This window comes from Schistocerca piceifrons, chromosome 11, assembly GCF_021461385.2.
Source record: "Schistocerca piceifrons isolate TAMUIC-IGC-003096 chromosome 11, iqSchPice1.1, whole genome shotgun sequence".
Classification (NCBI taxonomy): domain Eukaryota; kingdom Metazoa; phylum Arthropoda; class Insecta; order Orthoptera; family Acrididae; genus Schistocerca; species Schistocerca piceifrons.
The window spans coordinates 81,645,442-81,672,080 of NC_060148.1; the positions used below are offsets into that span (position 1 = coordinate 81,645,442).

Here is a 26,639-nt window from a genome sequence, read left to right on the forward strand (position 1 = left end):
GATTCGATAGTAACATCGGCCGTTACCGAACATTTTCACATGTCATGGCCTCTCATACCCACCCCAATCAGTACGGGTGGTAGAAGTTTACCCCCACATAAATTTTATACACGAATTTTGTGTAAAATTGCTCCAAATGTTCCTCAGTTATACTTTCGTTAACCCTTATGCAGTCCCATCCCTATGACAGATAGTTGATTGTTACCTCCACATTGCTAGTCTCTAGATGGTGATGTATCTACCGAGTTGGTTGGTGGAAATCGATCCAGTGGTTTATACAGGGTGGTCCATTGATCGTGACCGGGCCAAATATCTCACAAAATAAGCGTCAAACGAAAAAAACTACAAAGAACGAAACTCGTCTAGCTTGAAGCGGGAAACCAAATAGCGCTATGGTTGGCCCGCTAGATGGCGCTGCCATAGGTCAAACGGATATCAACTGCGCTTATTTAAAAATAGGAACCCCCATTTTTTATTACATATTCGTGTAGTACGTAAAGTGACAGATGGCGCTGTAATAGTCACAAACATATGGCTCACAATTTTAGACGAACAGTTGGTAACAGGTAGGTTTTTTTAAATTAAAGTACAGAACATAGGTACGTTTGAACATTTTATTTCGGTCGTTCCAACGAGATACATGTACCTTTGTGAACTTTTCATTTCTGAGAACGCATGCTGTTACAGCGAGATTACCTGTAAATACCACATTAATGCAATAAATGCTCAAAATGAAGTCTGTTAACCTCAGTGCATTTGGCAATACGTGTAACGAAATTCCTCTCAACAGCGAGTAGTTCGCCTTCCGTAGTGTTCGCACACGCATTGACAATGCGCTGACGCATGTTCTCAGGTGTTGTCGGTAGATGACGATAGCAAATATCTTTCAACTTTCCCCACAGAAAGAAATCCGGGGACGTCAGATCCGGTGAACGTGCGGGCCACGGTATGGTGCTTCCACGACCAATCCACCTGTCATGAAATATGCTATTCAATACCGCTTCAACCACACGCGATCTATGTGCCGGACATCCATCATGTTGGAAGTACATCGCCATTCTGTCATGCAGTGAAACATGTTGTAGTAACATCGGTAGAACATTTCGTAAGAAATATGCATACATTGCACCATTTAGATTGCCATCGATAAAATGGGGGCCAATTATCCTTCCTCCCATATTGCCGCACCATACATTATCCCGCCAAGGTCGCTGATGTTCGACTTGTCGCAGCCATCGTGGATTTTCCGTTGCCCAATAGTGCATATTATGCCGGTTTACGTTACCGCTGTTGGTGAATGACGCTTCGTCGCTAAATAGAACGCGTGCAAAAAATCTGTCATCGTCCCGTAATTTCTCTTGTGCCCAGTGGCAGAAATGTACACGACGTTCAAAGTCGTCGCCATGCAATTCCTGGTGCATAGAAATACGGTACGGGTGCAGTCGATGTTGATGTAGCATTCTCAACACAGACGTTTTGTAGATTCCCGATTCTCGCGCAATTTGTCTGCTACTGGTGTGCGGATTAGCCGCGACAGCAGCTACAACACCTACTTGGGCATCATCATTTGTTGCAGGTCGTGGTTGACGTTTCACATGTGGCTGAACACTTCCTGTTGCCTTAAATAACGTAACTATCCGGCGAACGGTCCGGCCATTTGCATGATGTCGTCCAGGATACCGAGCAGCATACACAGCACACGCCCGTTGGGCATTCTGATCACAATAGCCATACATCAACACGATATCGACCTTTTCCGCAATTATTAAACGGTCCATTTTAACACTGGCAATGTATCACGAAGCAAATACCGTCCGCACTGGCGGAATGTTACGTGATACCACGCTCTTATACGTTTGTGACTATTACAGCACCATCTATCACAAAGCGAAAAAAGTGGTCCAACTAAAACATTCATATTTCTTTACGTACTACACGAATATGTAAAAAAAAATGGGGATTCCTATTTTAAAAAAAAAAAAAAACTGATTTGACATCCGTTTGACCTGTGGCAGCGCCATCTAGCCGGTCAACCATAGCGCCATCTGGTTTCCCACTTCAAGCTGGACAAGTTTCGTTCTTTGTAGTTTTTTCGTGTGACGCTAATTCCGTGAGATATGTGGCCCGGTCACGATCAATGGACCACCGTGTATAGGCAGATAAGTACACACCTCGCCCAATGCAAATGTTGGACACTTGTGTGTGTGTGTGTGTGTGTGTGTGTGTGTGTGTGTGCACCTTTTTGCCAAGATGTGCAGTGCGTGCTGTGTTCCCTCACGCCGTTCCCTTTCTGTGTTTCAGTATGGCAAGCAGCTACGGGAGAACTACCGCTCGTTCAAGAGCAAGTGTACCGAGTCTGGCTCCAGTCCCAAGGAGTACAACAGCTACTCCGTGCCCAATGTGAGTACCACGCACCTACCTCCTGTCTAACACTGTATGTACGCTAATGTCTTGTTTTGAACGGGACGCCGGCCGGCGCGGCCGAGCGGTTCTAGGCGCTTCAGTCTGGAACCGCGCGACCGCTACGGTCGCAGGTTCGAATCCTGCCTCGGGCATGGATGTATGTTGATGTCCTTAGGTTAGTTAGGTTAAAGTAGTTCTAAGTTCTAGGCGACTGATGACCTCAGATGTTAAGTCGCATAGTGCTCAGAGCCATTCGAACCATTTTTTGAACGGGACGCCATGACTCCTGTGGCTGTAGCTGGGAGATTCCATTGTTCAAATGTCTGTGAATTCCTAACGGACCAAACTACTGACGTCATCGGTCTCTAGACTTCACACTACTTAAACTAACCTATGCTAAGAACAACAGACACACACCCATGCCCGAGTGAGGACTCGAACCTCCGGCGGGAGGGGCCGCGCTATCCGTCACATGGCGCCTCAAACCACGCGGCTATAACTAGTGGCAAAAGAGTAATAGAGCACCACAAAAATAAGGGTAAGCGTGGTCAACATGTGAAGGAAATAACTCGGAATATGATACTGTTCTTACGTTTCGGATATGAAGTGGTGGTGCGACCTCCATATCAGGTGACAGCAAACGCAGATGCCAACTGAACTGCAAGTAATTACTTACTTACATAAAAAACGCGACGTGAGCTGTTTGATAGTCTAAAAATCACACGTACACAACTGGCCATTAAAATCGCTTCACCAAGAAGAAATGCAGATGATAATAAACGGGTATTCATTGGACAAATGTATTGTACTAGAACTGACATGTGATTACATTTTCACGCAATTTGGGTGCACAGATCCTGAGAAATTAGTACCCAGAACAACCTCCTCTGGCCATAATAACGGCCTCGATACGCCTGGGCATTGAGTCAAACAGAGCTCGGATGGCGTGTACAGGTACAGCTGCCCATGCAGCTTCAACACGATACCACAGTTCATCGAGAGTAGTGACTGGCGTATTGTGACGAGCCAGTTGCTCGGCCACCATTGACCAGACGTTTTCAATTGGTGAGACATCTGGAGAATGTGCTGGCGAGGGCAGCAGTCGAGCATTTTCTGTATCCAGAAAGGCTCGTACACGACCTGCAACAGGTCGTGCATTATCCTGCTGAAATGTAAGGTTTCGCCGGGATCGAATAAAGGGTAGAGCCACGGGTCGTAACACATCTGAAATGTATCGTCCACTGTTGAAAGTGCCGTCAATGCGAACAAGAGGTGACCGAGACGTGTAACCAATGGCAACCCATAAAATAACGCCTGGTGATTCGCCAGTATGGCGATGACGAATACACGCTTCCGATGGCCGTTCACCGCGATGTCGCCAAACACGGATGCAACCACCACGACGCTGTAAACAGAACCTGGATTCATCCGAAAAAATGACGTTTTGCCATTCGGGCACCCAGGTTCGCCGTCGAGTACACCATCGCAGGCTCTCCTGTCTGAGATGCAGCGTCAAGGGTAACTGCAGCCATGGTCTCCAAGCTGATAATCCGTGCTGCTGCAAACGTCGTCGAACTGTTCGTGCAGATGGTTGTTGTCTTCCAAACGTCCCCATGTGTTGACTCACGAATCGAGACGTGGCTGCAAGATCCGTTACAGCCACGCGGATAAGATGCCTGTCATCTCGACTGCTAGTGGTACGAGGCCGTTGGGATCCAGCACGGCGTTCCGTATTACCCTCCTTAACCCACCGATTCCATATTCTGCTAACATTCATTCGATAATGCGAACAGCAATGTCCTCATACGATAAAGCACAATCGCGATAGGCAACAGTCCGCCCTTTATCAAAGTCGGAAAAGTGATGGTACGCATTTTTCCTCCTTACACGAGGCATCACAACAACGTTTCACCAGGCAACGCCGGTCAACTGCGGTTTGTGTACGGGAAATCGGTTGGAAACTTACCTCATGTGTGAATGCTCTGAAAAGCTAATCATTTGCATATCACAGCATCTTATTCCTGTCGGTTAAATTTCGTGTCTGTAGCACGTCATCTTCGTGGTGTAGCATTTTTAATGGCCAGTAGTGTATTTGTTTGATGGTGGTGGTGTTTTGGTTGTTGATGACGATGACTGTTGTGGTGGCGATGGTTCTGATGGTGGCTTGATTGATGATGATTGTGGTGATGGTTTGGTTGATGATGGTTGTGATGATGATTTGGTTGAAGATGGTGATTTGATTGATGATGGTGCTGATGAATTTGATGATGATGATGATAATGATGATGATTATTACTGTTTTTGGGCGCACAACGAGGTTGTCAGCGCCCGTGGTGAATTTGGTTGATGGTGGTAGTGATGATATGGGTGATAATGGTGACAGTTATAGCTTAAGATGGTAGAAAATAAACATTCATTCCCTGCCTTTGGTAGCTTATCTCTTAGGATTCTGTACTGTCTGCAACATACACTCCACATGGCCCCAGGCGCAGCCTGAGATGACGCTCCAGTTATCCACGCAGAATATCAAATGTTTCAAATGTCTCTGAGCACTATGGGACTAAACATCTGAGGTCATCAGTCCCCTAGAACTTAGAACTACTTAAAGCTAACTAACCTAAGGACGTCACACACATCCATGCCCGAAGCAGGATTCGAACGTGCGACCGTAGCGGTCACGCGGTTCCAGACTGAAGCGCCTAGAACCGCTCGGCTACCCCGGCCGGCCACAGAACATCCTACAGGGCCATATACTTAGTGGCTTTTTGGAGTACGTGCTGCAACACACGCACTGTGCCTCTGCCCTGTATGTGAGCGTGCGCCCGAGTTACGTAACCCGTCTCGGCGCACGCCCATGTTTACACGGCAGAGGAAGAAGACACCGCCCGCCGCTTTGCTTTCTGTAAAACCCGGCGGCGCGCGTCCGCCTGCTGCGGGCGAGGCACTAAAGGCCCGCCAAGGCCGGGCTAATCTGTGCGGTGCTTTGGAAAGTGCCGGCACGCCTATCAGCCCATTGTGCTGTGTGCCCGGCCGCGCTATTTGTCGCCACTTTACGCCCCCGCGATAAGCCGACGGGGTCACCTTGTCCCGGAACACGGGACTCCCCGCGTTGGGGCTCCTGCGTGAATCCCTTTTCGCGGAATGATGAATTTTGGAACACGTACTATGTTCGAGTATAATGACTTTTCTGGTCGCCACTTTACGCCCCCGCGATAAGCCGACGGGGTCACCTTGTCCCGGAACACGGGGCTCCCCGCGTTGGGGCTCCTGCGTGAATCCCTTTTCGCGGAATGATGAATTTTGGAACACGTACTATGTTCGAGTATAATGACTTTTCTGGTCGCCACTTTACGCCCCCGCGATAAGCCGACGGGGTCACCTTGTCCCGGAACACGGGGCTCCCCGCGTTGGGGCTCCTGCGTGAATCCCTTTTCGCGGAATGATGAATTTTGGAACACGTACTATGTTCGAGTATGATGACTTTTCTGGAGACTAGAAATCTACTCTGCGGGAGTCAGCGTGGGTTTCGAAAAACACGATCGTGTGAAACCCAGCTCGCGCTATTCGTCCACGAGAGTCAGAGGGCCATAGACACGGGTTCCCAGGTAGATGCCGTGTTTCTTGACTTCCGCAAGGCGTTCGATACTGTTCCCCACAGTGGTTTAATGAACAAAGTAAGAGCATATGGACTATCAGACCAATTGTGTGATTGGACTGAAGAGTTCCTAGATAACAGAGCGCAGCATGTCATTCTCAATGGAGAGAAGTCTTCCGAAGTAAGAGTGATTTCAGGTGTGCCGCGGGGGAGTGTCGTAGGACCGTTGCTATTCACAGTATATATAAATGATCTTGTGGATGACATCGGAAGTTCACTGAGGCTTTTGCAGATGATGCTGTGGTGTATCGAGAGGTTATAACAATGGAAAATTGTACTGAAATGCAGGAGGATCTGCAGCGAATTGACGCATGGTGCAGGGAATGGCAATTGAATCTCAATGTAGACAAGTGTAATGTGCTGCGAATACATAGAAAGATAGATCCCTTATCATTTAGCTACAAAATAGCAGATCAGCAAATGGAAGCAGTTAATTCCATAAATTGTCTGGGAGTACGCATTAGGAGTGATTTAAAATAGAATGATCATGTAAAGTTGATCGTCGGTAAAGCAGATGCCAGACAGATTCATTGGAAGAATCTTAACGAAATGCAATCCGAAAACAAAGGAAGTAGGTTACAGCACGCTTGTTCGCCCACTGCTTGAATACTGCTCAGCGGTGTGGGATCCGTACCAGATATAGTTGATAGAAGAGAGAGAGAGGATCCAACGGAGAGCAGCGCACTTCGTTACGGGATCATTTAGTAATCGCGAAAGCGTTACGGAGACGATAGATAAACTCCAGTGGAAGACTCTGCAGGAGAGACGCTTAGTAGCTCGGTACGGGCTTTTGCTGAAGTTTCGAGAACACATACCTTCACCGAGAAGTCAAGCAGTATATTGCTCCCTCCTACGTGTATCTCGCGAAGAGACCGTGAGGATAAAGTCAGAGATATTAGAGCCCACATAGAGGCATACCGAAAATCTTTCTTTCCTCGAACGAGACTGGAATAGATGGGAGAACTGATAGAGGTACTCAAAGTACCCTCCGCCACACACCGTCAGCTGGCTTGCGGAGTATGGATGTAGATGTAGAATATCTTGTACGGTGCCACAGAAAAGTCACGCACTTGAGAATAAATACGAGGGTCACTCGAAAAGAAACGCACACTATTCTTTTTTTAAAATCCATCTTTTATTCTACATGTTTGAGAGTTTTACAGTGTGTAGATACATCCTTTAGGAACAAGTTTTCATTTCTCCACATAATTTCCATCCCTCTCAACTGCCTTACGTCATCTTGGAACCAGCGCCTGTATACCCGCACGGTAAAATTCTGGACAATCCTGTTGGAGCCACTGTTTGGCAGCGTGCACAAGGGAGTCATCATCTTCAAACCTTGTTCCACGAAGAGAGTCTTACAGTTTCCCAAAGAGGTGATAGTCACATGGAGCCAGGTGCCGGCCGCGGTGGCTGTGCGGTTCTGGCGCTGCAGTCCGGAACCGCGGGACTGCTACGGTCGCAGGTTCGAATCCTGCCTCGGGCATGGGTGTGTGTGATGTCCTTAGGTTAGTTAGGTTTAAGTAGGTCTAAGTTCTAGGGGACTTATGACTTAAGATGTTGAGTCCCATAGTGCTCAGAGGCATTTTGGAGCCAGGTAACGACTGTAAGGCGTGTGTTTCAGTGTTGTCCATCCGAGTTTTGTGATCGCTTCCACGGTTTCTTGACAGACATGTGGCCGTGCATTGTCGTGCGACAGCAAAACATCCTGCTTCTGCCGATGTGGTGGAACACGACTCAATCGAGCTTGAGGTTTCTTCAATGTCGTCACATATGCATCAGGATTTATGGTGGTTCCACTTGGCACGATGTCCACAAGCAAGAGTCCTTCCGAATCGAAAAACACCGTAGCCATAACTTTTACAGCAGAAGGTATGGTTTTGAATTTTTTTTTCTTGGGTGAATTTGCACGATGCCATTCCATTGATTGCCTCTTCGTCTCTGGTGAAAAATGATGGAGCCGTGTTTCATCACCCGTCGCAGTTCTTCCAAGAAATTCATCTCCACCATTCTCGTACTGTCCCAAGAGTTCGCTGCATACCGTTTTTCTTGTTTCTTTGTGAGCCAGTGTCAACATCCTGGGAACCCGCCTGGCACAAACCTTTTGTAACGCCAACACTTTCAGTATTCTGCAAACACTTCCTTCCCCTATCCCAACGTAGCGTGACAATTCGTTCACTGTGATGCGTCTGTCAGCAGTCACCAATTCGTTGACTCTCTGCACATTGTCTGGAATGTGTGCAGTACGAGGCCTGCCGCTGAGAGGACAATCCTCAATATTGCCGTGCCCGCTTTCGTCACGTAACCTGCTCGCCCACCGACTAACTGTACTGCGATCGACAGCAGCATCTCCGTACACCTTTTTCAACCTCTTGTGGATGTTTCCCACTGTCTCGTTTTCACAGCACAGGAATTCTTTGACAGCGCGTTGCTTCTGACGAACGTCAAGTGTAGCAGCCATCTTGAAGACATGCTGTGACGGCGCCACTCACGGGAACAGGTTGAACTAAGTTTGAAAACGAGCGGGAAGGATGTATCTACACACTGTAAAACTTTCACACATTCAGAATAAAAACTGTATTTTTGGAGTGACCCTCGTATGTACCTTAGTACGATCAGCTGTCGCAAGATTACGGACAACAAACGAAGACGGCATTGCAGTGGATACAAGTCAGACACGGCGACTAAGTCCTGCGCAGTTCATTGCTGGGTAAACATATGTTTTTCCAAGAGCAACCAGTTTTTACTGTTGAACAGTATTTGGCGAGTCGTTCGCACGCACATGTTGTGTAGACGCATTTCGGGGGAAATGTCATTACAATGACATTATTTGTCCGTTTTCGCGAAGGCGTGTCAGCTGCAGCTCATTGGTCACCTTAACGGGCACTAAAGTGGCTGAGGTGAGAGGTGTGTTTCTGCTTCACGCTTCAACACGTTTGAGCAGATTAGCTGTCCACAGATTTCGTGTGCAGTCCTCACAAAATGATGCAGTAGTTGGAACTTCGCGTGCAGCATCTTCGTTTGCGCAGGAACTGAAGACTTCAGATAAGGTAAAGCGTGTAGCGTACTTTACACGGTTTCGGTCCTTTGTTGACGTCCATGGAAGCCCATGCCTACGAATCAACATGGTTTTGGACAGCATCGCTCAATATACACTACTGGCCATTAAAATTGCTTCACCAAGAAGAAATGCAGATGATAAACGCGTATTCATTGGACAAATGTATTATACTAGAACTGACATGTCATTACATTTTCACGCAATTTGGGTGCATAGATCCTGAGAAATCAGTACTCAGAAAAACCACCTCTGGCTGTAATAACGGCCTTGATACGCCTGGGCAGTGAGTCAAAACAGAGCTCGGATGGCGTGTACAGGTACAGCTGCCCATGCAGCTTCAACACGATACCACAGTTCATCAAGAGTAGTGACTGGCGTATTGTGACGAGCCAGTTGCTCGGCCACCGTTGACCGGACGTTTTCATTTGGTGAGAGATCTGGAGAATGTGCTGGCCAGGGCAGCATTCGAACATTTTCTGTATCCAGAAAGGCTGTACAGGACCTGCAACATGCGGTCGTGCATTATCCTGCTGCAATGTAGGGTTTCGCGGGGATCAAATGGAGGGTAGAGCCACGGGTCGTAACACATCTGAAATGTAACGTCCACTGTTGAAAGTGCCGTCAACGCGAACAAGAGGTGACCGAGACGTGTAACCAATGGCATGCCACACCATCACGCCGGGTGATACGCCAGTATGGCGATGACGAATACACGCTTCCAATGTGCGTTCACCGCGATATCGCCAAACATCGATGTGACCATCGTGATGCTGTAAACAGAACCTGGATTCATCCTAAAGAAAATCAAGTTTTGCCATTCGTGCACCCAGGTTCGTCGTCGAGTACACCATCGCAGGTGCTCCTGTCTGTGATGCAGCGTCAAGGGTAACCGCAGCAACGGTCTCCGAGCTGATAGTCCGTGCTGCTGCAAATGTCGTCGAACTGTTCGTGCAGATGGTTGTTGTCGTGCAAACGTCCTCATCTGTTGACTCAGGGATCGAGACGTGGCTGCACGATCCGTTACAGCCGTGCGGATAAGATGCCTGTCATCTCGACTGCTAGTGATACGAGGCCGTTGGGATCCAGCACGGCGTTCCGTATTACCCTCCTGAACCCACCGATTCCATATTCTGCTAACAGTCATTGGATCTCGACCAACGCGAGCAGCAATGTCGCGTTACGATAAACCGCAATCGCGATAGGCTACAATCCGACCTTTATCAAAGTCGGAAGCGTGATGGTACGCTTTTCTCCTCCTTACACGAGGCATCACAACAACGTTTCAACGCCGGTCAACTGCCGTTTGTGTACGAGAAATTGGTTGTAAAATTTCCTCATGTCAGCAGGTTGTAGGTGTCGCCACCGGCGCTAACCTTGTGTGAATGCCCTGAAAAGCTAATCATTCGCATATCACAGCATCTTCTTCCTGTCGGTTAAATTTCGCGTGTGTAGCACGTCATCTTCGTGGTGTAGCAATGTTAATGGCCAGTAGTGTAAATAAACTGGAAGCAGTCTTGACCGCATAACGTTTTTATTGTGGTGACCGGATTCGATCGTTTTATAAGATCATCTTCACACCATACTCTATCAGCCACAAGCAAGAGGGTTGCCATGCGCCACCGCCTCCTGAAGATGATCTTATAAAAAGATTGAAACCGGTCACCACATTAAATAAGTTATGCGATCGGGACTGCTTCCAGTTCCTTAAGATGTTAATAGCGCAGTATATCACACGATATATCGAGAACTATGGCTGAAGGGCAACAGACAGATTCCATATTTCTAGATTTCCGGAAAGCATTTGACGCGCTGCCCCATTGCAGGCTGTTAACGAAGGTACGAGCATCTGGAATAACTTCGCAGAGATGTGAGTGGCTCGAATACTTCTTAACTAACGGAACTCCAAGAACTAATAGAATAGTAGAATAACAACAGCGGTTCTATCGCACGTACCTGGGGGACACTCCTGATGATACCCTTTTTGCCGGCCGAAGTGGCCGTGCGGTTCTAGGCGCTGCAATCTGGAACCGCGAGACCACTACGGCCGCAGGTTCGAATCCTGCGCCGGGCATGGATGTGTGTGATGTCCTTAGGTTAGTTAGGTTTAACTAGTTCTAAGTTCTAGGGGACTAATGACCTCAGAAGTTGAGTCCCATAGTGCTCAGAGCCATTTGAACCATACCCTTTTCTCTGCTGAACACACGCCGTGGAGGACTTAGGTAGTAACCTACATGTATAATTACATGGATATTCAGCAAATCACGTGTAAATGCCTGGTAGAGGGTTCATCGAACCACCTTCACAATTCTCTATTATTGCAATCTCGTACAGCACGCGGAAAGAACGAACACCTGTATCTCTCCGTTCGAGCTCTGACTTCCCTTATTTTATCTTCGTGATCGTTCCTCCCTTTGTATGTCGGTGTCAACAAAATACACTCCTGGAAATTGAAATAAGAACACCGTGAATTCATTGTCCCAGGAAGGGGAAACTTTATTGAGACATTCCTGGGGTCAGATACATCACATGATCACACTGACAGAACCACAGGCACATAGACACAGGCAACAGAGCATGCACAACGTCGGCACTAGTACAGTGTATATCCACCTTTCACAGCAACGCAGGCTGCTATTCTCCCATGGAGACGATCGTAGAGATGCTGGATGTAGTCCTGTGGAACAGCTTGCCATGCCATTTCCACCTGGCGCCTCAGTTGGACCAGCGTTCGTGCTGGACGTGCAGACCGCGTGAGACGACGCTTCATCCAGTCCCAAACATGCTCAATGGGGGACAGATCCGGATATCTTGCTGGCCAGGGTAGTTGACTTACACCTTCTAGAGCACGTTGGGTGGCACGGGATACATGCGGACGTGCATTGTCCTGTTGGAACAGCAAGTTCCCTTGCCGGTCTAGGAATGGTAGAACGATGGGTTCGATGACGGTTTGGATGTACCGTGCACTATTCAGTGTCCCCTCGACGATCACCAGTGGTGTACGGCCAGTGTAAGAGATCGCTCCCCACACCATGATGCCGGGTGTTGGCCCTGTGTGCCTCGGTCGTATGCAGTCCTGATTGTGGCGCTCACCTGCACGGCGCCAAACACGCATACGACCATCACTGGCACCAAGGCAGAAGCGACTCTCATCGCTGAAGACGACACGTCTAAATTCGTCCCTCCATTCACGCCTGTCGCGACACCACTGGAGGCGGGCTGCACGATGTTGGGGCGTGAGCGGGAGACGGCCTAACGGTGAGCGGGACCGTAGCCCAGCTTCATGGAGACGGTTGCGAATGGTCCTCGCCGATACCCCAGGAGCAACAGTGTCCCTAATTTGCTGGGAAGTGGCGGTGCGGTCCCCTACGGCACTGCGTAGGATCCTACGGTCTTGGCGTGCATCCGTGCGTCGCTGCGGTCCGGTCCCAGGTCGACGGGCACGTGCACCTTCCGCCGACCACTGGCGACAACATCGATGTACTGTGGAGACCTCACGCCCCACGTGTTGAGCAATTCGGCGGTACGTCCACCCGGCCTCCCGCATGCCCACTGTACGCCCTCGCTCAAAGTCCGTCAACTGCACATACGGTTCACGTCCACGCTGTCGCGGCATGCTACCAGTGTTAAAGACTGCGATGGAGCTCCGTATGCCACGGAAAACTGGCTGACACTGACGGCGGCGGTGCACAAACGCTGCGCAGCTAGCGCCATTCGACGGCCAACACCGCGGTTCCTGGTGTGTCCGCTGTGCCGTGCGTGTGATCATTGCTTGTACAGCCCTCTCGCAGTGTCCGGAGCAAGTATGGTGGGTCTGACACACTGGTGTCAATGTGTTCTTTTTTTCCATTTCCAGGAGTGTATTTTCGCATCCGAAGCAGAAAGTTGGTGATTGGAATTTCGTGAGATGATTCTGTCGCAACGAAAAACGCCTTTCTTTTAGTGATTTCCAGCCCAATTCCTGTATCACTTCTCTGACACTCTCTCCCATATTTCGCGATAATACAAGACGTGCTGGCCTTCTTTGCACTTTTTCGATGTCCTCCGTCAGTCCTACCTGGTAAGGATCCCACACCGCGCGGCAATATTCTAAAAGAGGACGGACAAGCGTAGTGTAGGCAGTCTCCTTAGTAGGTCTGTTACATTTTCCAAGTGTTCTGCCGATAAAACGCAGTCTTTGGTTAGTCTTCTCCACAACATTTTCTGTGTGTTCCTTCCAATTTAAGTTGTTCGTAATTGTAATACGTAGGTATTTAACTGAATTTACTGCTTTTAGATTAGAATGATTTATCGTGTAACCGATGTTCAACGAGTTTCTTTTAGCGCTCATGTGGATGACCTCACACTTTTCGTTATTTAGGGTCCACTGCCACTTTTCGCACCATTCACATATCTTTTCTAAATAGTTTTGTAGTTTTTGTTGTGGTGGTGTATTGGTCAGCATTCCTGCCTAGTAAGGAAGAAGATCTGGGTTCGAATCTCGACCGTGACACAAATTTTGATTCATTTCGTCAGCTTCTATCATTGTCGTAGATAAAGTTGAAATTCAGATTTCTCCAAGAAAATTTAGTTATAAGATACGGCTGTATGGTTATTTTCCTTTCGTAAAGATGTTACTTCCTCCGACGTCTGGGCGAAATGACCACAATGAGAAAATTCGTCGGCCGGAGTGGTCGAGCGGTTCTAGGCGCTACAGTCTGGAACCGCACGACCGCTACGGTCGCAGATTCGAATCTTGCGTCGGGCATGGATTTGTGTGATGTCCTTAGGTTAGTTAGATTTTTTTTTAAAAATGGCTCTGAGCACTATGGGACTTAATATCTGAGGTCATCAGTCCCCTAGAACTTAGAACTAGTTAAACCTAACTAACCTAAGGACTTCACACGCATCCATGCCCGAGGCTGGATTCGAACCTGCGACCGTAGCAGCAGCGCGGTTCCGAAATGACGTGCCTAGAACCGCTCGGCCACAGCGGCCGGCTGCAACACACCATCCGGCGGCTTGGTGTGTGTGTTGTAGCCAGGAAGAGTAATGTGATTGTTCGTCATTTTGAAGTCACGTTCGTGTTTCATTGTAGGCACTGTTATAACGTCAAAGGTCAGAGTCAGCTGATGATATCGAAGGCTGTGGGTCATCTGGAGAATGGAATCAGCGACTCAGCAGAGTACCCGGAAGCACGCCACTGATCGAGCTGGCAACGGCGACACTATAGTGGTGATGGGGCGGGCGCGATCGCTACGCAGGCGGGGTGTCGGCCAACAAACACACACACACACACACACACACACACACACACACGCCGTTACGAGTAACGGTGGGGCGACCTCGTCTAGCGCTCTACGGCCGCGTCGCTTTCCATGCCAGACCGGCCTAGCCTCAACTAGACCACTCATCTAGCGAGGCGATGCGAACAACGCGCAGTGATGGCTCACATACGACCGCAAGATTTGCTATGAGGAAGTCAGGTCGATCAGGTATTTAGCGGTAATACTAGGAAGGAGATCCGAATCGGTCATATACAATATGTGCAACAACCAAGAGGGAGTGGACGATCAGGAACGAAGTGTTCGTATTAAGAAGGGTGTAAGACAAGGCTGTAGCCTTTCGCCCCTACTCTTCAAACTGTACATCGAGGAAGCAATGATGGAAATAAACGAAAGGTTCAGGAGTGGAATTAAAATACAAGGTGAAAGGATATCAATAATACGATTCGCTGATGAAATTGCTATCCTGAGTGAAAGTGAAGAAGAATTAAATGATCTGCTGAACGGAATGAAGTCTAATGAGTACACAGTATGGTTTGAGAGTAAATCGGAGAAAGACGAAGGTAGTGAGAAGTAGTATAAATGAGAACAGCGAGAAACTTAACATCAGGATTGATGGTCACGAAGTCAATGAAGTTAAGGAATTCTGCTGCCTAGGCAGTAAAATAACCAATGACGGACGGAGCAAGAAGGACATCAAAAGCAGACTCGCTATGGCAAAAAAGGCATTTCTGGCCAAGAGAAGTCTACTAATATCAAATACCGGCCTTAATTTGAGGAAGAAATTTCTGAGGATGTACGTCTGGAGTACAGCATTGTATGGTAGTGAAACATAGACTGTGGGAAAACCGAAAGAGAAGGGAATCGAAGCATTTGAGACGTGGTGCTATAGACGAATGATGAAAATTAGGTGGACTGATAAGGTAAGGAATGAGGAGGTTCTACGCAGAATCGGAGAGGAAAGGAATATGTGGAAATCACTGATAAGGAGAAGGGACTGGATGGTAGGACATCTGCTAAGACATGAGGGAATGACTTCCATGGTACTAGAGGGAGCTGTAGAGGGCAAAAACTGTAGAGGAAGACAGAGACCGGAATACGTCAAGCAAATAATTGAGGACGTAAGTTGCAAGTGCTACTCTGAGATGAAGAGGTTAGCACAGGAAAGGAATTCGTGGCGGGCCGCATCAAACCAGTCAGTAGACTGATGACAAAAAAAAAAAAAAAAAAAAAAAAAAAAAAAAAAAACTATGAAGGAAGAATCTCCTTGATGAACCAGAGCTCCACTGGCAGACTTCCACAGATTGTTTCTTGTTACCTTCCGAGCTGATGATGGTGCAGCGTACGAGAAGGTGTCGTTGGGTGACTACAGGAGGATACGAGGTGACACAGACAAAATTTCTAGTCGGTGTGGTGAATGGTAACTAGCTTTAAACTGAGGTGTCAAAAGTCGTGGGTTACCACAAATGTTCAAATGTGTGTGAAGTCTTTTGGGACGTAACTGCTAAGGTCGTCAGTCCCTAAGCTTACACACTAGTTAACCTAAATTATCCTAAGGACAACCACACATCCCCAGGCCCGAGGGAGGACTCGAACCTCCTCCGGGACCAGCCGCACAGTCCACATGGGATACCGATATGAACATGTACACACAGCCCTAGTGTAGTGTACACAAGGTACACTATGTGATCAAAAGTATCCGGACACCTGGCTGAAAATCGACTTACAAGTGGCGACCTCCATCGGTATTGCTGGAATTCAATATGGTGTTGTCCCACCCTTAGCCTTGATGACAGCTTCCACTCTCGCGGGCATACGTTCAATCAGGTGCTGGGAGGTTTCTTGGGGAACGGCAGCCAATTCTTCACGGAGTGCTGCACTGAGGAGAGGTATCGATGTCGGTCGGTGAGGCCTGGCGCGAAGATGGCGTGGCAAATAATCCCAAAGGTGTACTACTAGATTTAGGTCAGTACTCTTTGGAGGCCAGTCCATTACAGGGATGGTGCTGTCGTGTAACCACTTCGCCAGAGACCGTGCATTCTGAACAGGTGCTCGATCGTGTTGAAAGATGCAATTGCCATCTCTGGATTGCTGTTCTACACTGGGAAGCAAGAAGGTGCTTAAAACATCAATGTACGCCTGTGCTGTGATAGTGCCATGCAAAACAACAAGGGGTGCAAGCCCCCTCCACGAAAAACACGACCACACCATAACACCACCGCCTCCGGCCGGTGTGGCCGAGCGGTTCTAGGCGCTACAGTCTGGAACCACTCGACCGCTACGGCCGCAGGTTCGAATCCTACCTCGGGCATGAGTGTGTGTGATGCCTTTAGGTTAGTTAGGTTTAAATAGTTCTAAGTTCTAGGGGACTGATGACCTCAGTTCCATAGTGCTCCGAGCCATTTGAACCATTTTAACACCACCACCTCCGAATTTTACTTTGGCACTACACACGCTGGCAGATGACGTTCACCGGGCATTCGCCATACCCACACCCTGCCATCGGAACGCTACATTGTGTACCGTGATTCGTCACTCCACACAAACGTTTTTACACTGTTCAATCGTCCAATGTTTACGCTCCTTACATCGAGTGAGGCGTCGTTTGGAATTTACCGGCGAGATGTGTGGCTTATGAGCAGCCGCTCGACCATGAAATCCAAGTTTTCTCACCTCCCGCCTAACTGTCACAGTACTGATACAGTTTGGAATTCCTGTGTGACGGTGTGGATAGATGTCTGCCTATCGCACATTACGACCCTCTACCACTGTCGGCGGTCTCTGTCAGTCAACAGACGAGGTCGGCCTGTACGCTTTTGTGCTGTACGTGTCCCTTCACGTTTCCACTTCACTACCACATCGGAAACAGTGGACCTAGGGACGTTTATGAGTGTGTAAATCTCGCGTGCAGACGTATGACACAAGTAACACCCAATCACCTGACTACGTTCGAAGTGCGTGAGATCCGCGGAGCGCCCCGTTCTGCTGTCTCACGATGTCTGATGACTACTGAGGTCGATGATATGGAGCACCTGGCAGTAGATGGCAGCACAATGCACCTAATACGAAAAACGTATGTTTTTGGTGGTGTCCGGATACTTTTGATCACACAGTGTATAAAAGTTAAGTGCATTGGCACTTGAAAAGATTTCCGATGTGATTATGGTCGCAAGACAGGAATTAACAGACTTTGAACGCCCGAAGATAGATAGAGCTAGACGCATACGACATTCCACTTCGGAAATCGTTAGCGAATTCAATATTCGGAGTTCCACTATATCAAGAGTCCGCCAAGAATATCAGACTTCAGGGATTGCCTCTCATCACGGACAGTGGAGTGGCCGACGTACGTATTAGTGATAGTATTATTTATGCCCTACTCCAAATGTTCAAATGTGTGTGAAATCTTATGGGACTTAACTGCTAAGGTCATTAGTCCCTAACCTTACACACTACTTAAGCTAAATTATCCTAAGGACAAACACACACACCCATGCCCGAGGGAGGACTCGAACCTCCGCCGGGACCAGCCGCGCAGTCCATGACTGCAGCCCCCTAGACCGTTCGGCTAATCCCACGCGGCTGCCGTACTATGGTTTCCGAGATAGAACACGTTTAATATTCATTGTTATTTATTTTCCGTACTATCAAACATTGTCACTGTTTGCAAATGGCTCTGAGCATTATGGGACTTAATTTCTGAGGTCATCAGTCCTCTAGAATTTAGAACTACTTAAACCTAACTAACCTAAGGACATGACACACATCCATGCCCGAGGCGGGATTCGAACCTACGACCGTAGGGCACTGTTTGCAACGTACCACAGTAGTGTAGAGCAAGTTCAGACGAACAGTTTGTAGGGACACTTGTGGTCTCTCAAACTACCTCAAATTGGCCTACTAAAACTACGTAAGCTACTGCGCGTGCGCGCCGAGCGAGTTTGTCAACATTATCGCGGTCTCTTCGCACAAACTATTAATTCTAGAGAAAGAAAATGAATAGGTCCTTTTTTGTAGGTAATTTAATTTTGTACTGCGACAGGTTTTCGCTGGAGGGTGCGGTTTTCGAGTTATTCAAGAAAAACGTACAAAGTGGTATTAAATGTGTTCTATCTCGGAAACAACTCGAAATAGGGCATACGCCCATATAAAGGTTTTTGTCCAGAATCACTAATACTACCACCCCTTAAAGCATGTGCCTTTCCTCCTGACTCACCCTGTATATTAAAGTCTTGTGTACAAATTTGAAGCAAATCGAAAAAGAAGCTTTGGAGGTTTTTTGGTAATAACGTTTCCCCTTCATATATTGCATGTTTATTTTTATATTACGTATGTATTTAATAACAGGTAGATAAAAACACCCGCGTATTCGAAGGCATAACGAAAAGTGTGAAGTCATCCACATGAGTACTAAGAGGAACTCGAACTTTGGTAACACGACAAATCAGTGTAATCTAAAAGCCGTAAATTCAACTAAGTACCTAGGTATTACAATTACGAACAACTTAAATTGGAAATAACACATAGAAAATGTTGTGGGGGAGGCTAACCAAAGGCTGCGTTTTATTGGCCGGACACTTAGAAAATGTAACAGACCTACTAAGGAGACTGCCTACACTACGCTTGTCCGTCCTCTTTTAGAATACTGCTGGGCGCTGTGGGATCCTTACCAGGTAGGACTGACGGAGTACACCGAAAAAGTTCAAAGAAAGGCAGCACGTTTTGTATTATCGCGAAATATGGGAAGAATGACACAGAAATGATACAGGATTTGGGCTGGAAATCATTAAAAGAAAGGCGTTTATCGTTGCGACGGAATCTTCTCACGAAATTCCAATCACCAACTTTCTGCTCCGGATGCGAAATTATTCTGTTGACACCGACCTACAAGACCACGATAAAGTAAGGGAAATCAGAGCTCGTACGGAAACATATAGGTGTTCATTCTTTCCGCGCGCTATACGACATTGGAATAATAGAGAATTGGGTTGGCATGTGTGGGGGAAAGAGACCAGACAGCAAGGTCATCGGTCTCATTGGATTAGGGAAGGACGGGGAAGGAAGTCGACCGTGCCGTTTCAAAGGAACCATCCCGGCATTTGCCTGGAGCGATTTAGGGAAATCACGGAAAACCTAAATCAGGATGGTGGGACGCGGGATTGAACCGTCGTCCTCCCGAATGCGAGTCCAGTGTGCTAATAATAGAGAATTGTGAAGGTGGTTCGATGAACCCTCTGCGAGGCACTGAAATGTGATTTGCAGAGTATCCATGTAGATGTAGAAGGTTGTGTCGAAATTGGAAACCATTCGATCAAAACATTGAGACATTTAAGATTTCGAACAAACGAACGTTTACAATATAGTTGTTAACAATTTCCGTTTTTTCGGATATGATTCTCGTATCATATGCAGCATCGTCACGACTTCGCCTATCATCTGTTCTTTTCCTGCCCAAAAGGCAACACCCACCTAGAATGAGATTCTCACTCTGCAGCGGAGTGTGCGCTTATATGAAACTTCCTGGCAGGTTAAAACTGTGTGCCGGACCGAGACTCAAACACGGGACCTTTGCCTTTCGCGGGCAAGTGCTCTGCAAGGTTCGCAGGAGAGCTTCTGTAAAGTTTGGAAGTTAGGAGGCGAGGTACTGGCAGAAGTAAAGTTGTGAGGACGGGGCGTGAGTCGTGCTTGGGTAGCTCAGTTGGTAGAGCACTTGCCCGCGAAAGGCAAAGGTCCCGAGTTCGAGTCTCGGTCCGGCACACAGTTTTAATCTGCCAGGAATTTTCATACCCACCTACTACTTTGACTGCCTAATTTCCCATCCTAATTCCTTCTGCATCACTGAATTTAATTGGATTTCATTCCATTACTCTCGTTTAACTTGGGTTGATGTCTACCTTATTACCTCTCTGACGAGACTCTGTTTCCAATTTTGACTCTACAATGTTCTCCTCTAATATCCGTGCTGACGCCTGATGAAGACCGGAATGAGATGTGTCCCGGACGGTCGCGCAGCGCAGTGCTGCGGCCGCTGCGGGGGCGTGTTAGCACGGAAATCGCGTGGGCGCTGCGTCGGCCAGCTGGGCCGCTATATCGATCCCAGCTGCCTAACAGGTACGGGTCGGGGGGCGAGTCTATGCTAATGTCGCGAGGGGCAGCGGCCCCAGTCCAGACAACACCCAACAGGTGGTCTCCCCCTGGTGGAGCCATTCTGTAATCCCGAGGCTCCCCAAACACCGCCCGCCGAGCGCTGCGAAAGCCGGAGGCTCTGTTCAGCGGGGGCAACACTTCCGCACTCCGAATGTAATGCTTCTTTCATACTTCTATTTTATCACATCACGTCAGAAGCACTGAAAGACCTGAGTCGAGACAAGGCCCCGGATGTAGACAACATTTCATTAGAACTACTGACAGCCTTGGGAGAGCCAGTCCTGACAAAACTCTTCCATCTGGTGAGCAAGAGGTATGAGACAGGCGAAATACCCTCAGACTTCAAGAAGAATATAATGATTCCAATACCAAAGAAAGCAGGCGTTGACAGATTTGAAAATTACCGAACTACCAGTTTAATAAGTCACGGCTGCAAAATACTAACGCGAATTGTGTACAGACGAATGGAAAAACTGGTAGAAGCCGACCTCGGGGAAGATCAGTTTGGATTCCGTAGAAATATGGGAACACGTGAGGCAATACTGACCCTACGACTTGTCTTAGAAGCTAGTTTAAGGAAAGGCAAACCTACGTTTCTAGCATTTGTAGACTTGGAGAAAGCTTTTAACAATGTTCACTGGAATAATCTCATTCAAATTCTGAAGGTGGCAGGGGTAAAATACAGGGAGCGAAAGGCTATTTACAATTTGTACAGAAAGCAGATGGCAGTTATAAGAGTCGAGGGACATGAAAGGGAAGCAGTGGTTGGGAAGGGAGTGATACAGGGTTGTAGCCTCTCCCCGATGTTATTCAATCTGTATATTGAGCAAGCAGTAAAGGAAACAAAAGAAAAATTCGGAGTAGGTATTAAAGTCCATGGAGAAGAAATAAAAACGTTGAGGTTCGCCAATGACATTGTAATTCTGCCAGAGACAGCAAAGGACATGAAAGAGCAGTTGAACGGAATGGACATCCACAAAAGCAAAACGAGGATAATGCAATGCAGTCGAATTAAGTCGGGTGATGCTGAGGGAATTAGATTAGGAAATGAGACACTTAATGTAGTAAAGGAGTTTTGCTATTTGGGGAGCAAAATAATTGATGATGGTCGAAGTAGAGAGGATAAAAAATGTAGACTGGCAATGGCAAGGAAAGCGTTTCTGAAGAAGAGAAATTTGTTAACATTGAGTATAGATTTAAGTGTCAGGAAGTCGTTTCTGAAATTATTTGTATGGAGTGTAGCCTTGTATGGAAGTGAAACGTGGACGATAAATAGTTTGGACAAGAAGAGAATAGAAGCTTTAGAAATGTGGTGCTACAGAAGAATGCTGAAGATTTAATGGGTAGATCACATAAGTAATGAGGAGGAATTGAATAGACTTGGGGAGAAGAGGAGTTTATGACACAAATTGACAAGAAGAAGGGACCGGTTGGTAGGACATGTTCTGAGGCATCGAGGGATCACCAATGTAGTATTGGAGGGCAGCGTGGAGGGTAAAAATCGTAGAGGGAGACCAAGAGATGAATACACTAAGCAGATTCAGAAGGATGTAGGCTGCAGTAGGTACTGGGAGATGAAGAAGCTTGCACACGACAGAGTAGCATGGAGAGCTGCATCAAACCAGTCTCAGGACTGAAGACCACAACAACAACAACATCACATCATACGCACAAATGCGACTGTCTGGCGAAGAAAGTGAAATGCTCAGAAGGGGACAAGGAAACAATATGAAACTTCTGATATATAGGGTGGTCCATTGATAGTGAACGGGCCAAATATCTCACGAAATAAGCGTCAAACGAAAAAACTACACAGAACGAAACTCATCTAGCTTGAAGGGGGAAACCAGATGGCGCTATGGTTGGCCCGCTAGATGGCGCTGCCATAGGTCAAACGGATGTCAACTGCGTTTTTAAAAATAGGAACCCCCATTTTTTATTACTTATTCGTGTAGTACGTAAACAAACATGACTGTTTTAACTGGACCACTTTTTTCGCTTTGTAATAAATGGCGCTGTAGTTGTCACAAACCTATGGCTCACAATTTTAGACGAACAGTTGGTAACAGGTAGGTTTTTTAACTTAAAATACAGAACGTAGGTAAGTTTGAACATTTTATTTCGGTTGTTCCACTGTGATACATGTACCATTGTGAACTTATCATTTCTGAGAACGCATGCTGTTACAGCGTGATTACCTGTAAATACCACATTAATGCAATAAATGCTCAAAATGATATCCGTCAACGTGAATGCATTTCGCAATACGTGTAACGACATTCCTCTCAACAGCGAGTAGTTCGCCTTCCGTAATGTTCCTGCATGCATTGACAATTGTCAGGCGTTGTCGGTGGATCACGATAGCAAATATCCTTCAACTTTCCCCACAGAAAGAAATCCGGGGACGTCAGATCCGGTGAACGTGCGGGCGACGGTATGGTACTTTGACGACCAATCCACCTGTCCTGAAATATGCTCTTCAATACCGCTTCAACCGCACGCGAGCTATGTGCCGGACATCCATCATGTTGGAAGTACATCGCCATTCTGTCATGCAGTGAAACATGTTGTAGTAACATCGGTAGAACATTACGTAGGAAATCAGCATACTTTGCAGCATTTACATTGCCATCGATAAAATGGGGGCCAGTTATCCTTCCTCCCATAATGCCGCACCATACATCAACCCGCCAAGGTCGCTGATGTTCCCCTTGTCGCAGCCATCGTGGATTTTCCGTTGCCCATTAGTGCATATAATGCCGGTTTACGTTACCGCTGGTGGTGAATCACGCTTTGTCGCTCAACAGAACGCGTGCAAAAAATCTGTCATCGTCCCGCAATTTCTCTTGTGCCCAGTTGCAGAACTGTACACGACATTCAAAGTCATCACCATGCAATTCCTGGTGCATAGAAATATGTTACGGGTGCGATGGATGTTGATGTAGCATTCTCAACTCCGACGGTTTTGAGATTCCTGATTCTCGCGCAATTTGTCTGCTACTTTTGTGCGGACTAGCCGCGACAGCAGGTAAAACACCTACTTGTGCACCATTATTTGTTTCAGGTCGTGGTTGACGTTTCACATGTAGCTGAACGCTTCCTGTTTCCTTAAATAACGTAACTATCCGGAGAACGGTCCGGACACTTGGATGATGTCGTCCAGGATACCGAGCAGCATACATAGCACACGCCCGTTGGGCATTTTGATCACAATAGCCATACATCAACACGATATCGAAGTTTTCCGCAATTCGGAAACGGTCCATTTTAACACGGGTAATGTATGACGAAGCACTGGCGAAATGTTACGTTATACCACATAAGATAACAGCATACGAGCACACCAGCTGCTACCATGACGACGGCGTCCTCGCTACACAGACTAGAGGGCGCCTGATATACGCTTTGCAATCCATGGCAACGGATCCTCACCACATGGAGTAGAGGGCTCTGTAGTCCTTCCATATTAGCCGTTTTAGTAAATTGACTCAAATGTTTTCTTCGTAAATGTGCGAACAGATATATTATAATACAAGACGACACCATTTTTTGTGTGTCACAAATTGTTTTACTTTATATTGTGGCACATAATGTAATATAGTTTTACGAGTTGACTACGGAACATTTGTTATCTTATAATTAACACTATAATTGTAACTCTTTTTAAATGGAATGGATCCGTTTTCTGTTATTTACTGTCACTTAAATTTATGTTAAACCATGGTGACCAGTAATTACGTATAATAAACTGTATTAAAGGCCGTTGATCGCCGCTGGGGGTGTTGCCGTCTATTCACGTGACCTCAGCACGCTATTTAAGCCCATACAAAGGGTTAGTCTCGCGTAGTTTCCTGCCGCTATGTAGACAGGAGTGACACCACCAGCAGTCGACCAGTGGGTAACATATTTTAAAATTTACGTAATTTTAGCTGTTGTATAATGGAGTCTATCTGACGGATATATATAATTTCACAGTGTAAACGCCCAGAAGATGACCCCTACGTCGGGTTGAAACCGGTTGGCGGTATAATAATGCGATTAAGACTTGTTGAATAATTGATTAATCATACTAATCGCTGCTTCATCTCCACAATCATGTTGTCCAAAAATCGCCGATGTATGCCTCTCCACATTGGCATTCCCCCTCGTACACGCCTGCAGTGTGTAATGCGTCCACCTTGTCCTTAGTGGAGCCCAGCACGTCCTGGATCCTACGACAACTATACAGGGTGAAAAGTATTTAAACCGACAAACTTTGGGAGGTTGTAGGGGACATCAAAACAAATATTTTTCCCTAATGTCATTTTTTTCTATGAGGATTATTTAAACCGGTGGAGGCCGTATTACGCTCTTCAGTTGTAGGCAACTGCTGTCCACCAGTGTAGTAGTGCATTGTCTCTGTTTACTAATGGAGCGATACACCTGGAGTGAGTACACTGACATGGTTGGTGCTGTACTACGTAGCGCACCACAACGGACGAGCTGCGCAGCGGGTTTGTCAACAACAATATCCTAATCGACGTATCCCGCATCGTACGACCTTTGCAGCTGTGTACCGACGTCTGTGTGAGACCGGGTCATTTAGCAGATTACCTGGACAGGAATGCCGTCGCACAGTAAGAACGCTGCAATTTGAGGAAGCTGTCTTGCAGCATATGGAGCGGGATCCTTCAATCAGCACTCGTGCAACTGCACGTCACATGGGGACGAATCAGACGGATGTAAGAACAGTCCTTTGAGAGCAGTTGTTACGTCCATTTCACTTACAGCGTGTCCACAACCTGGAACCAGTTGATTATCCACGCAGATCACAGTTTTCGCAGTGGTACCTGGAACAGTGTGAAATACATCCTACATTTCCATCCTCTGTGTTGTTTACCGACGAAGCAACGCTCGGGTGTGATGGAGTCCTCAACGTGCACAATTCGCATGTTTGGAGTGAGGATAACCCACATGCCACAGTTACTAGCGCTCATCGAGTGCGGTTCTTCGTTAATGTGTGGGGCGGTGTTGTTGGGGACTGTTTAATTGGGCCGTGTGTGCTACCTAGGCCATTAAATGGCAGGCACTGTTACAGTTTTCTCGCCAGAGCATTACCAGAATTGGTGGAAGGCGTCCCGCTCCCTACAAGACAACGCATGTGGTTCCAACATGACGGGTCGCCGGCACATTTCAGTCGTCGTGTGCATTGACTCCTGGACCGACGGTTGCCAGAAACGTGGATTGGCAGAGGTGGTCCTGTACCGTGGCCTGCTCGATCCCAAGAAATGTCCCCTCTGGACGTTTTTGTGTGGGGAGAGATGCGCAACCTTCAACTCCTGTTGTACCAGAAGAGGATCTGGTTTCCCGGATAGTAGCAGCAGAGGGGACAATTCAGGATACTCCTGGGATTTTTGCCCGCGTCAGACAGAACATGAGCCGACGGTGTAACCTTTGTTTACGTGTCGATGGAGGAATTTTTGAAAATCTACTGTAATGGAAATTGGTTTGTGTTAATGTGTTGTCTCTTTGTAATAAAAAAATGAAGTGTTTGTTGGTTTAATTAATATGCCACCAGGGAAATCTTCCTCTACCGGTTTAAATACTCCTCGTAGGAAAAAATGACATTAGGGAAAAATATTTGTTTTGGTGTCCCCTACAACCTCCCAGAGTTTGTCGGTTTAAATACTTTTCACCCTGTAGAAGACAGGCTGCAGCCCAATCCGGCAAAGGTGTCTGCCTATTCGGTCAGTAACATTTATCACGTAAGGCAAGCGCACTGCTGGCTGCAGTTTGTCTATTTCTTGCGTACTTGTGTTCGTGGATAAGGGTGGGTGCATTGAATTATGGCTGTAGCCATTGGCTAGAAACGTTGAGCCTTTTAAGCTCAGGTGTTATGTTTGAGCATCATTTAGGCGCTGCACACGCAAGTTACATAGACCTCTGACCACGTCTTATTGGTGCGGCACCTTTTTTTTTTCGAGCTGGAGGGCTCACGCAGCGTTTGGTAGACCCTGTGCTGGAGCGCTGACGCCGGGGCAGAGTTTGTGCCGGTGTTCCCGGGCAGCAAGCAGGTGATTTAAAGCGCGGCGGGGCGGGGCGAGTGTTTACCCAGCCAGCCAGCCAGGCCGGG

General features: G+C 47.3%; 1 protein-coding gene across 1 annotated transcript in view; it reads left to right on the plus strand.

The window, feature by feature from the left end:
* LOC124719723 (growth factor receptor-bound protein 14-like) overlaps nt 1–26,639 on the plus strand; it is a 57,885-nt gene that overhangs the window by 3,599 nt on the left and 27,647 nt on the right. Inside the window, exon 3 of the mRNA XM_047244926.1 lies at nt 2,302–2,400. Within this exon, the coding sequence (XP_047100882.1) occupies nt 2,302–2,400 (99 nt within the window). The remainder of the gene's footprint in view (nt 1–2,301; nt 2,401–26,639) is intronic.